This window comes from Panthera leo, chromosome A1, assembly GCF_018350215.1.
Source record: "Panthera leo isolate Ple1 chromosome A1, P.leo_Ple1_pat1.1, whole genome shotgun sequence".
Lineage (NCBI taxonomy): Eukaryota > Metazoa > Chordata > Mammalia > Carnivora > Felidae > Panthera > Panthera leo.
Genome location: NC_056679.1, coordinates 110,942,846 through 110,954,684, shown reverse-complemented (window position 1 = coordinate 110,954,684; position 11,839 = coordinate 110,942,846). Strand labels below are relative to the sequence as shown.

Sequence of the window (11,839 nt, the reverse complement as noted above, 5' to 3'; positions counted from 1 at the left end):
GGGTGGGGAAAGCAGCTGGGCTTAGTCCAGCCTATCTGTGACCTATAGTAGAAAAGCAAGGGAGGCAGGGGCATCTGGGCAGCAAGATAGAGGGTAAAAGGAACAGATGCAGGCTGCTGTAGGGACAAGGGATGCCCTTAATTAGATGACACAATGCAGATCTGATTCCCACCATTTGGCGTAGTTTGAACTGATGGCCCCGGGGTTCAGGCAGAAGTTGTGCAGCCTCGGAAGTCTCCTGGGCCCGGTCCCTGAGAGGGAGGTAACAGGGCCTCTGGCCAGTTCCCACGTGCTTTGGGGCTCTGTCGCTTCCTCTCAGAGGATGAGCCCCTGGTGGCGGCCACGTGTCCTGTACATGCTAGGCTGCCTGTCTCTGAGATTCCTGTCGTTGCAGCTGTGTACTCTGCAGGACGCTGTGGGGGGTCTGTTGGGGTCCAGGGGGCTGGGAGGCTGAGAGCAGCCGAGAGACCTGGTGATGTAGGCGCCGGCTCCGCAGGGCTAGCAAGCAGTTCTGTGGGAAAGTGGGGTAGCAGGAGGTATGAGGGCGAGTCCTGGGGGGCTGGGGACCCGGGGCAGCCTAGAGCACTGTCATCGGAAGGAACTGGGCTGGGGCAGCGGCCTTCTCCGGGTAAGTACCGAATGCATTTCTTTTTCCTCCTAGGAATAGTGAAGAGAGTTATCTGTAAACAGAGGGTGAATTCATAGTCATACACCACAACCAGAAAATGCTGTCTTTGCACAGGCCTGACCTCTTGTCCCCTCTCCCCAGGACTTGGGTGATGTGCCTGTGCCTTCACACCTAGTAGCACTGTGATTCTGCTGGGCCTGGCCCAAACCTGGAACAGGTGCAGTTCCCAGCGCAGCCACAAGGTGGCCCAGGAACCTTCTGTAGGCTAGCCCTGTGGGCTCCCTCCTGTTTTCCAGGGGAGCCATCTCCTAGTTTGGGCCTTTGAGCCCCTGCTTCACGTGTTTGTGGGGCTCATATCTGCATTAAGGCAAAGGACTGCAGTGCTCATAGTGGTGCTCAGGCAGAGCAACACAAATAGCCTCCCGACGTGTGTACATATACACACATACTCCCCAAATTCCTTTTTGCCCTTGGAGAGGAGCATGTAGGCACTTTGAGGGACTGGACAATATTTCTTAGAGTCCATGAGGAACTACCAGGCCTGGCCTCAACCAGGCAAACTTTTGCCATGTGGTAAGCATACCTTCTTTTCACACAGGCATTTCTCTGTTGTATGGCAAAACACACATTTAGTGCCCCAGAGCCTGGTATGGCCCTTTTGATAGGACAGCCCAGGTGTACCCCTGTTCCTGTCTCCCTGCCTCTCCCATCCTTTGGTCTCAGTACAAGCCAGGTGGTTCTCTACTATAGTCACCTTGATTTTCTTAGATTTAAGCGTTCCGGATAATACAAGCAGGAATCCCAATTTGAAGAAGTGAGGGAACTGGTGGACCATGGTGAGTTCTAGGCCTGGTAGCAGGGGCTTAGGTCACCTGAATGAGGTGGATGATAAGGCCTGCTGTGGATATGCTAAGCTTAGCGTCAGACCATCATTAACAGAGGACTCCAGGCACTAGGCACCAGAACTACTTTCTTGAATCTGTCTCTCCACCTCATCCTCCGGAGGGCAGGTGCTCCCCAGTGTGTGGTATGCGATGGGATGGGGTACCAAATGAGGGCTACAGGCCTAGCAGAACATGTGCAGAATCGGGGAAGCAGCTTGAAGCAAAGGGAGGATGGTGGTGGGGACAAACCCACCTGCACGGACCACACCAATCCGTCTGCTGGTTGAGGCCAAAGCGAGCACGGCATTTCTTAGGCGAGCCAGGGTCTGCTCACAGCCATGCCAGAGGGGCAGAGCAGGGCAGAGGGCGAGCAGGCAGGCAGCAGGGCAGAGCAGGGCCCAGAAAGAAGAGGTAACATCAGTGTCAGCCAGTCACAGATACCCCATAGGTCCCATGGGCACAGGGCCTTGCCATGGCACAGCCAGCCCCGGTGGGAGCCCCGAGACCCAGAGCCAAGGTATCAGGAAAGGTGGACACCTAGCTAGGCGGTAGAGGCAGTGGGAAGAATGGTGGAGGTGGGGGAAGGAGGGGATCCTATCATGTTGGCTCCTCTTAGGTTGCAGCACAGGAGCAGTGGGAGAGGAGCCCAGGGAGGCCCACGGTGATCCAGCCTCTTCTGCCTCACTGCCCCCCTCCCCCAACTCCCTGCGCAATCTGCCTGACCCACATCCCCCTCCTGCTGTAGCTTAAACCTAGTCTACACACATTTTCAGATGGAAACTAAAGCTGTGTGACTTCTGGACCTAGACATGGCTGCACCTCCACCCATACAGACTGCTGCCCATTGTGGCAGAATCGTAGAGTCCATTTCTCCTAGCAGCGCTAGCAAAGGTAGGAGACGTGTGGCAAGGCAGTACACCAGTGTTAACTCTGGTCAAAGAACTCGGTACAGCTATTCTTCACAAGGGTATTTGACTTACGAGAAGTTGGCCTTGTTTCCAAAGGGCCCAGGCCTTTGAAGGTATGTGGCTCAGTACTCTGTCCCTCCCTCTGGGCCAGAGCAGGGTGCTCATGAAATGTGGGCCTGGAGGGGAGTGTGCACTGCTGAGGGAAAGCCTCACCTGTGTTGGACTCCTGGTGCTTTTCTCGTGACCGCCTCTTTTTCTTCCCCTGCAGGGAATAAAGGGAGGGATGCTTGGATCTGGCAGGTGGTCCCTTTATAACTCCATTGAGTGAGTGGTTGGAAGACCTGCAGCCTTGCTTGCCTGTTGCTGAGATTCTGGGTACATGATCCCTTCTACATGGAAGGCCTAGTATTTGACTGCAGTTTTTACCAGGGTACCATGGGAGTTAGAGACGACTCCTCCCTCTCCCATGCTGGTCTCCATTTTGAATGGAGAAGACTTACAGGGCCCCATACGCCCCTCCTGCCTTTGTGGCCAAATGCTGCGCAACAGCCCTGAGGGGGAGTATGTCCTAGGTGGAAAAGAGGGCATGGGCCTGCCTTTTAGGGCAGCTTCCCTTGTTTAGCTGGCTTTGGAGCTGGCCAGGTGAGGCCTTGAGCCCTATACTGTACCTGCCCTCTGTATCTGTGCTTTCAGGACAGTGGTCTGCCTTTCCCCGTTGAGACTGTGGCCCGGGGCATGGCACCTTGAAGGTTCCCCTACCCATCCCTGTCTGTCATCGGACACTCACATAGTTGTCCCGCGCCGACCAGCCTGGATAGAGCTGCATGTGCAGCTGCCTCTCTTTTCGGGCCAGCTCATAATACTTGGCCTGCTCTTCCCGAGACAGCGCGTGCCACTGCAGCGGGAAAGGAGGGGTAGAGATGGTGGTGCATCAGGGAGTCAACAGGCAGCACCAGGGGACAACCCTGCCAGCCCACCTGCCCGTGGCCTCACCCTGCGGCCCAGGATCTGGTTGATGGCAGCACTCTCCTTGAGTGTACACTCTGCAATGACCTTGGCTCTCATCTCCTTCATGTACAGCATGAAGGCGTTGAGTGGCTTCTTGATGGTTGGCTTCTTGGCCTCTTTCTCTGCCTTGGATTCTGCCTGTGTCTTCCTGAGAGGCACAAGTCCAGATCACACAGGAGCCCCAGTATCCAGCTAAAGCTACTACCTTCTTCTAGCATGTGTCCAATGTGTGTGCCAGTGCATAGAAACTAGGGTTTTGTAAATGGTATCTTTGTTAGTTACTCCAAAATGGGTGATCAAAACTAAGTAACTTCCTTACAGAAATACTGCACCTAAGTGAGAAAAACCTGTTTAAGGACTTCACAACCCCTCCCCTGTTGGCTCAAACTAAATCTTTGTTCCACACCCCATCCATTCCCTCCTGCTTCTAAGGATCAAAAAACACTGGTCAGGGGCACCCGGTTGGCTCAGTCGGACGAGTGTGTGACTCTCGATCTCAGGGTTGTGAGTTCAAGCCCCACAATGGGTGTAGAGATGTTTAAATAAATAAACTGAAACAAAATAAAATTCTGGTCAGTGGCAAGAACAAGATGGCTTGACCAGAGGCCCTCTCTGGCAGTCCCTGGAGTTTCTAGGCAGCAGGCATGGAGCCTGGCAGGAGGAATGTTTTCCCTGGCAGATCAACAGATGGGAGCCTGAGATCTGCTCGCGTGTTCCCCTCCCTCTTCCACACTGTGGGCCTTTTCACTCACAGGCTACGGTCATATGGCTGCAGCTCCTGCTTGCCTGAGGGAGGTACGATAGCCGGGTGGGGGATGGCTGCAGGGTGACCAGGCACACCGGAGCCTAGCATCAGGGATGGGTGGGTGAACCTAAAGGCAGAAGGAGAGTTAAAATTGAGCCAGGAATGTAGAGTCCAGAGCTTTGGACACACGGAGCCGCCTGCACAGTACACGATGACAGATGAACAGACACCCCACCTCCAGTGGCTGGCACACGAGTACACAGATACACACCAACACAAACACCTGCTTCCAGAATGTTACAGACACCGCAGAAATCTGTATACATGTCATTCAGGTGGTTACTAAGTCCTAAATAGCTTTGAATCTGTTCCCTTACCTTGTGCTTTCACCAGCTCAACCTCCTGAACCTGTAGCTACCCCGTGAGCTTCCTTACTCTCCTGCTTGAGCCCTGCAGGCCTCCACACAACTCCCAGAGTGACCTTTTAAACACTTGAGTGCTCTTGGCCCCTTCTGCTGAAACTCCCCCCGTTGCTCACAGAATAAAACCCAGGCTCCTCCGAAGGACCTGCCCTGCCTTGAATGAACATCTCTGCTGACACTTCTTAGCTCCATCTTTTCCCCTGTTTTCCATCACTTTCCATTCCTAGCCATCCCCAACTAGTGCTGTTCCCTTTGTCCCCTGTGCTCAGATGTCATGAAGTTCTTCCAATCTGTGTCCCTGCCCTGGCTGGGGTCTGGTTAGGGTTTTCCCATCTCCCAGATAGCCCATTCAGCTGTCAGTGCTAGGTCCATACCTCCCACCCTGGGCTGTAAATTCCAATAGGGCTGGAACTGTCTGCTGAGTTCCTTATTCCACACCAGGTCTGAGTCTGTTACTGAGGGAGTGTGCAAAGTGAAGGGACACAAACGTATACACACATACCTTTTACTTCACTTTTTTGTTGTTCTGTGGAAACCACCCTGCCCTTGCTCCTTTCTCTGAGCAGGCAGTCCCCAAGGGCCTACTGTCGCAGACCCATGTAAAAGGTGATGCCTCAGCTTGGGCAGAGCTCACGGAATGCCCAGGAGAGTTGGCTTGTCCCGCCCTTCAGCAGGGATGCACAACACAGGTGAGTGCACACACACCTGCACATGGGCTGATTCACGCGTGCAGAGGCAGGAGCACAAGCACGGGTGTGCACTCACTGGCCCTGGCTGCTCTAGGGTGCTCGGCTGCATGGTCTGACCTGGGCTGAGGCCTCTGGCTCTCCCACCGGCTTCATTCTCAGGCACAGGGCAGCAGGGGGCTGCAGAATGACAGACGGACGGATGGACAGACAACTAGCACAGGGCAAGCACGGGCCTGGGCACGGCCTCATGTGGGCTCTGAAGCCTGGGCAACAGGAAGCAGGAGCCTGGCTGCAAGGTATGGGACTCACCTGGGGTAGGGGGCGCCAGGGGCTGCAGTGGGGGCAGGGAAGTGCTGTCTATATCCGCAGGAAGGGGACAGGGGGTAGAGAGGAGGGCTGGGCCTGTGGTTGGGAGAGACAGCTGTTAGCAGTCTGGCTACTGGCCAGATGTAGGGAAAGACTTCCCCACCTTGCTTGACCCATAGGGATGGCAATTTGGCCTCCACTAGGACTCCTCCAGCATGTATATGAAGCATCTGCCACTAGAGGGCAACCTGTGCTGCCCGTACTTCCCTCTACAGACTTGTACTGGTGCTTAAAGGGCAGAAATGGCAGTATTCTCCTGGGACCCAGCTCAGTAGACCCCCCCCACCTCCCCTACCTCCAGCTCACCTCCAGCCTTACTTCCTAAAATTTCCTCATCAGCACAGCATTGATACCTGTCCTAGGGCTTTTGCAGTCACTGTTGACACTGACTGTTCTGCCCGCTTTGTTCCCTTTCAACTCCTGGTCTTTGTTCAGCTCTTGCTTGGCTAAATGACTTTTTTTCCTAAAAGCCCTGGAAATCCCAGGCTGGATGAGGCACCCCTCTGGGCTCTTACAGTCCCCAATAAAAGCACTGCTAATACTGCCCTGTAATTGTTGGGTCCCTGACCTGGGTAGTACACCCAAGGATTGCAAACCCCAATCCTGGGAGTATCTGTGGGTATACTCCTGACTGGTACTGAGGATGGAGCACTGTCCAAGGAGAATCTGGGAATAGAAGAGTGAGCTGAATATGGATAAAGAGCAAGTGGAAAAGGGCAGGTGGGCCTCAGGTTGGACCTCTGGGCTTCCCTACCTTCCCGGGAAACCAAGATTTCCTGCTGTGGGGTGCTGCCCCACCCTGGAGAGGCTAGAGATGCATCCAGAACACACTGTGGTTGATGAGCAAAGGACCAACCAGCCCGCCAAGACCTGGCTCCAGCTCCAGACCAGCCCTCTGGCCCACACCTAGGTCTACTGACTCGAGGTTCAGGCTGGCTTTTGCTGGCCCAGCCTTCACTGACCCTCTAAGCAAGGTTTTCAAGGAGCCGGCCAGGGGCTTGGAATCAGGCAGGCACCAGAGGGGGCAAAGAACACTGTTCCTCAGGAAGCTCAGCCAAGGGACCAGTCCCCAGTAGGCACTGGGATGAGTGTTGTATCCCCCCTGCCCACCAGGTGGCTGAGAGGCAACAGCCTCTTGGGACCATTCATAATGCCCCTCCCTGCTCAGGTGGGCCTGCCTTTTCTTCCTTACATACTCTCCTAACCCTGAGTGGCTTGGTGCTCCCCACCCCTACCAAGTCTCTCAGACATTGAGGCAGATGTTGAATGCAGGAGGTCTCGACCAGGAGCCAAGGGCAGCGTGCTGGGCTACATGGGCAATGAACAGAGCTGCCGGGCAGCTCCTGGTACAGACGCAAGACCTGGCAGCGGGGTGCTGTGAGAAGGACGGAGAAGGAAAAGGAAACGGCAGGTACGGGTTTCCCCAGCGCAAGGTGCCCTCTTCCCACTGGGTTCACACTCACCAGCTCACAGTGTGGGGAAGCTGTCCCATGCTGCCTGAGGTCAGAGAGTAGAAGCCAGAGAGGTCAGGGGTCTGCAGAGGCCTGTGAACTCCTACAGTGGAGAGGGGCCGAGTAAATGATCTATCCTGACCTGGAAGCCACTTCTGCTAGTTACTGCCTCCTAGGCCTTCCTGTGGGGCCTCTCCCACCTCCCATTAGCTAGAGGACCAGACATACTGGTTTGTTGAGGACTGTTCCAGTGTGATAATGGTACCCCGTTTATAGGCTAGGGAAGCAAGGGCAGAGTGGCAGGGTGACTAGCCTAAGGATACAGGCTGCCAGTGGGAGAGTGGGAGAGCTGGAGTCACTCAGGAGTGGGATGGCTGGGCCTCATCATGCCCCGGCCCGCTGCTGGTCTTCAGCTGGGGCCTCTAAGCTGGGGGCTCTGGCCTGGCTTTCTGGGCAGGAGGCAGGCCTCCTGGCCTGGACAGCCAGGGTTCCACCCGCCCCCTTTGGCTCCCCAGAGTTGAGTCAGCAGGTTTCCCACAGCCGACAATGGCTGATTTCAGAATGACTTTCCCTGAGGCTGAGGTGAATCAGCCATCACAACCACCACTTTCCATTTTCTCATTGAGGGGGGGTGGGCAGGGAGGGAAGGATACAGGTTTTACAGTCTTCAGTTTTACACAGATTCCTGCTCCCATATACTGGCACTGGGAGGTCATTCAGGATGTGGGCTCCTACCTCAACCCGAAACCTTCCAAGTTTGACCTAGTACCACCTGCTCTCAGGCTCCCAGGCCATCTTTCTGGCATTTTTCTTGGGGTTTTGAGTTTGCCCAGCCCCAGGCTTTCCAGTTGTTAAAAAGGGGCTAACCCCCCTGGACCCAGAAGCCTAGGACTTGGCCCCTAGGCTCTGGGACCGGCAGGCCCCTCCCCTTCCCAGATCCATACCTTGCTTCTGGCTGATGTCGGCTGGTGCAGGTGTAGGGTGTGGGCTGCTGAAATGTTCATAGAGAGGAGAGAGCTGCGGGACGCTGTGGGCTGGCTGACTGGCCTTGTTGTGCTGAAAAATGAGGAGGGAGGGTGTGAATGTGGGGAGACCCGAAGGAGGAAGGCACAGGGCTGGGGGCATACATATAAACAGAGCCCCTTTTAGCTGTGTGGGTAGCCCAAATGTCAAAGGAAAGTGGGGGTGGTTAAAACCACAGGCCTCAGGGGAAGGGGCACCACTCAAGACATCCTATGTCTAGTGGCCCTGCCCACAGCCCCCCAGACTTTGCTCAAGCAATCCCATCACCTACAGAGTCTCTTGGTTTCTGTATACTCAGTTCCAGGAGGTGCACCTCTCCTGTCCAGGAAATTTCCTGCCTCTAGGTCTGAGACCACCCCCCACCCCGCCACCATTTCTCTGAGGCCCTGTGGCTTGTATGGGGGCGCTTCTCATACCCTCCAGCCCCAGACACCAGGTAATGGTCTGAAGACCTGGCTTACCCCAAGACAGCCTGGAGTTCTTTTTCCTACTTCTCCACCCCCAGACTTGGGGGTCCTAAGTCTGACCCTCTGTTCCACCTCAAGCTTAACAGGATTTGTGGGCACAAGGAAGGTTCCCATTAGCACTCTAACTCAGAGCAGGTGGGTCAGGTGGGGCCAGGCTTCCTCCAGGGCCGACCCACCCAGCCCCCACACTTCCTGTCTCCTCAGCAATACAGGACTCTTACTTTTCTCACTAGTCACATGGATCTGTCAGGAGATGACTCATGCTGGGAAGGGGGCTCCCCGTACGACCCAGCCACAGGGAGGTGCTGCTTGGGGCCAAAGCACAGCTCTGCACATCCCCAGTGCACATCTGCACAGTCCAGGACCCTGGAAACATCATCTACAATTGAGGCTCAGCTTCCACTTGGAAAAGTTCACCTGGGGGGATTCTGCTGGCTAGGAGCACAGATAAGTGTCTTGACTCCTGGCACAGAAGAAACGGGACAGCTTTGGAGCACGACAGCCATGAGAGGTTGTGGCCTGGGCTCCTTCCCATCCTGTGGGTGAATTTAGCCAGACTCCTTAACATCTCTGGGCTTCAGTTTCCTCTCTTGTGTAATGGATGGGGTTCACGCTCCCTGCATCACTAGGTTTGGGGAAGCTTAGGGTAGCTTATGGTGAGGCACAGGTCCCTTGGGTTTGGCAGTCTGTGGTCCAGGGTGAGGTGAGAAAAGGCCAGGTATGAATTGTGACTCAGCCAAGGTGTGAGGCTTCAGGGGGATACAGGCTCCCACACTTCCTGGCAACTGCCCTGGCTGCCCTCTTTCCCACATTCCTGCCTCCAGGGGAGCTTGAGGCTGGGTTCCAAGCTGCAGCATCCCTCCCGGCAGGGCTTGGGGAAGTTACCAACACCGCCCACCTGTTCAATCCCGAGCTCGTTCATCTGCCCACTGAGAACCTTACATACCAGGACCTTCTGTCCTCAGACAGGGGTTGGTGTCCCAAAAGCAGTGGCAGCTTTGTGGTGGGCATGGATGTGTGGCACCACAACCCCTTCCTGAGCACCTCTCCCTGGAGCCTTCTCTTGGCTTCCTGGGGCAGCCTAGGAAGGAGTCCCCACTGTGAGCCTGAGGAGGAGTCAGCTGACCACGTTTAGATCCTGGTTCTAACGTGTGTGGCCTTTAAGAACTTACTGTAATACCGGAGCATCTGTTTTCTTGTCAAATGGAGATGATCATAGGGTTGTTGTAAGAGTAAAGCCACAGGATACCCAAGAGCTCTATTACCCAGGTGTAGAGTCATGAGGAAGGGACGTTCAGGAAGCCCCTTACCTGCACAAAGAAATGCTACTCACAGTCCTTCCCTGGCCCTGTGGTGCTAGCCTCACATGGGCCAGACGGTTTTGGTCTGAATCCACCGGAGGGGATTTGCCTGGGGACGGAAGACCCACCTGGTAGCCTACTTGGCAACATCACCCGGGGAGGCCATGGTGTCTCCAGGCCCTGGGTACTGGGACTTTACTGCTCCTGTTCTAAGGTTTCCTGAGCAAGCTGAGAGGCTCATGCCACACTCTGGCCTTCTTTATCCCCAGAAGTGACCGCAGAGTCAGAGTCAGAGTATGTGTAGGAATGGAAGGTAGAAAGTAGGATCCTCGGGCTGGCAAGAGTGGGTTCGAAAGGCTGTGGGGTATGTGGACACCTGTGGAATCCTTCACGTGTTGACTGCCTGCAACCTGTGAGGTACTGTGCCAAGCACTTTGCAAGCCCAGGCTCATTCCCACTAGGGTACCAACAGGCTGCCATTTCTCCCATCTGTAAATCTTCATCTTCCTCAGCCACCACCTCATGTCTTGCTGCCTTTTGTTGCAAACCTCAGGAGAGCCATCGCCATCCTCGGCTTCCTGTTCTTAGTCTTGTGCTCCTGTCAGCCTAGCCAATCCCCTGCCCCATCACTTCACCAAATGGCGCTTGTCAAGGTCCCCAGTGACTGCCACACTGCTGAACTCAATGGTCAGTTCTCAGTCTTCCTCCTACCTGACCTCTCAGCAGCACTGGACACAACCGATTTCTCCCTCCTCCTTGAAAGACTTCCTTTGCTTGGCTTCCAGAATGCCACACTGACCTATTTTCTTCCAAGCTCAGAGGCCATTCTTTCTTGGGCTAATTTCTGGCTCCTCATCTTCTTCCTGACCCCACCCAAGATGGGCCCTTGGCTTTCCATGTACCATCCTTTCCAGAGTGTTCTCATCCAGAGTGGTAGCTTTAAATGTCCTCATCTGATTACTGACATTTCTATCTCAGCCCCTACTTCCCCTAGGGAACACCCCTCCCCGAATGCATACTCACCAAGTCTACCCAAAAGTCAGAAATGCTGCCCAAACCCATTATGGCCAAAGCAGAGCCTCTGGTGTGCTGCACCAAATGCTCCTCTCCGTCTTCCCCAGTTACTGGCAATGCTCTCCTTCCAGATGCTCAGACATCTTGGAGTAATCCTGGACTCTCTTCTCTCACACACGTCTCCACAATTTGTCAGGCAATCCTAATGGCTCTACTTTCAAGATAATTGAGAGCCCACCACTTCTTCCTATCCCCAACTCAGTCCAAGCCCCAGTCGCTTCCCACTCAGACAACTCCAGTAGCCTCTTGCCCTTCGCCATTCTTCCATCCAGCAAACCCGTGCCTCAGATCACACCATTCCCCTGCCCAGAGCCAGAAACAGCCTTAGATGACCTACAAAACTGTGTGTGGTGAGGCCCACTCTCTCCCTAACCTGAATGCCTCCCTCTCTTCCCTGCTCACTATGCCCAGCATTTCCCATGTGTGCTTCAGCCTCCAGCCTCCAGCCTCCTTCTCCAGTTAGTGTAAGGATACGTATTTTTAATTTTTTTATTAGAGAACACATGCACATGCAAGTGGGGGGAGAGGGGCGGGGTGGGAGAGAAGGGAGGGAGGGTGAGAGAGAGGGGGAGGGTGAGACAGGAAGGGAGGCAGGGAGGGAGAGACAGAACGAGAATGAATTAATCTTAAGCAAGCTCTAGGCTCAGCATGGAGCCTGATGTGGGGCTCAATCCAACGACCCCGGGATCATGACCTGAGCCCAAACCAAGAGTCGGATGCTCAACGGAGCCACCCAGGCACCCCAGTCTAGTGATAATTTTTAAGTGAGCCACAATGAAGTGGGCTGGGAAGCCTAGCTCTAAGGCTCCCTGACCTTTACATCAACTTCTTCACTACAGAATCCTGGGTCATTATGCCCCTTGAAAAGCGATG

General features: G+C 54.8%; 1 protein-coding gene across 1 annotated transcript in view; it reads right to left on the bottom strand.

Moving 5' to 3' along the window:
* Positions 1-305: 305 nt before the first annotated feature.
* The window catches only part of TCF7 (transcription factor 7), a 30,802-nt gene continuing 19,268 nt past the window's right edge, over positions 306-11,839 (bottom strand). Inside the window, 10 exon segments of the mRNA XM_042935084.1 lie at positions 306-432; positions 434-487; positions 489-657; positions 1,766-1,838; positions 2,634-2,682; positions 3,208-3,315; positions 3,414-3,576; positions 4,181-4,300; positions 7,114-7,204; positions 8,046-8,157. Coding sequence (XP_042791018.1) covers positions 316-432; positions 434-487; positions 489-657; positions 1,766-1,838; positions 2,634-2,682; positions 3,208-3,315; positions 3,414-3,576; positions 4,181-4,300; positions 7,114-7,204; positions 8,046-8,157 — 1,056 coding nt within the window. The 3' untranslated portion in view covers positions 306-315.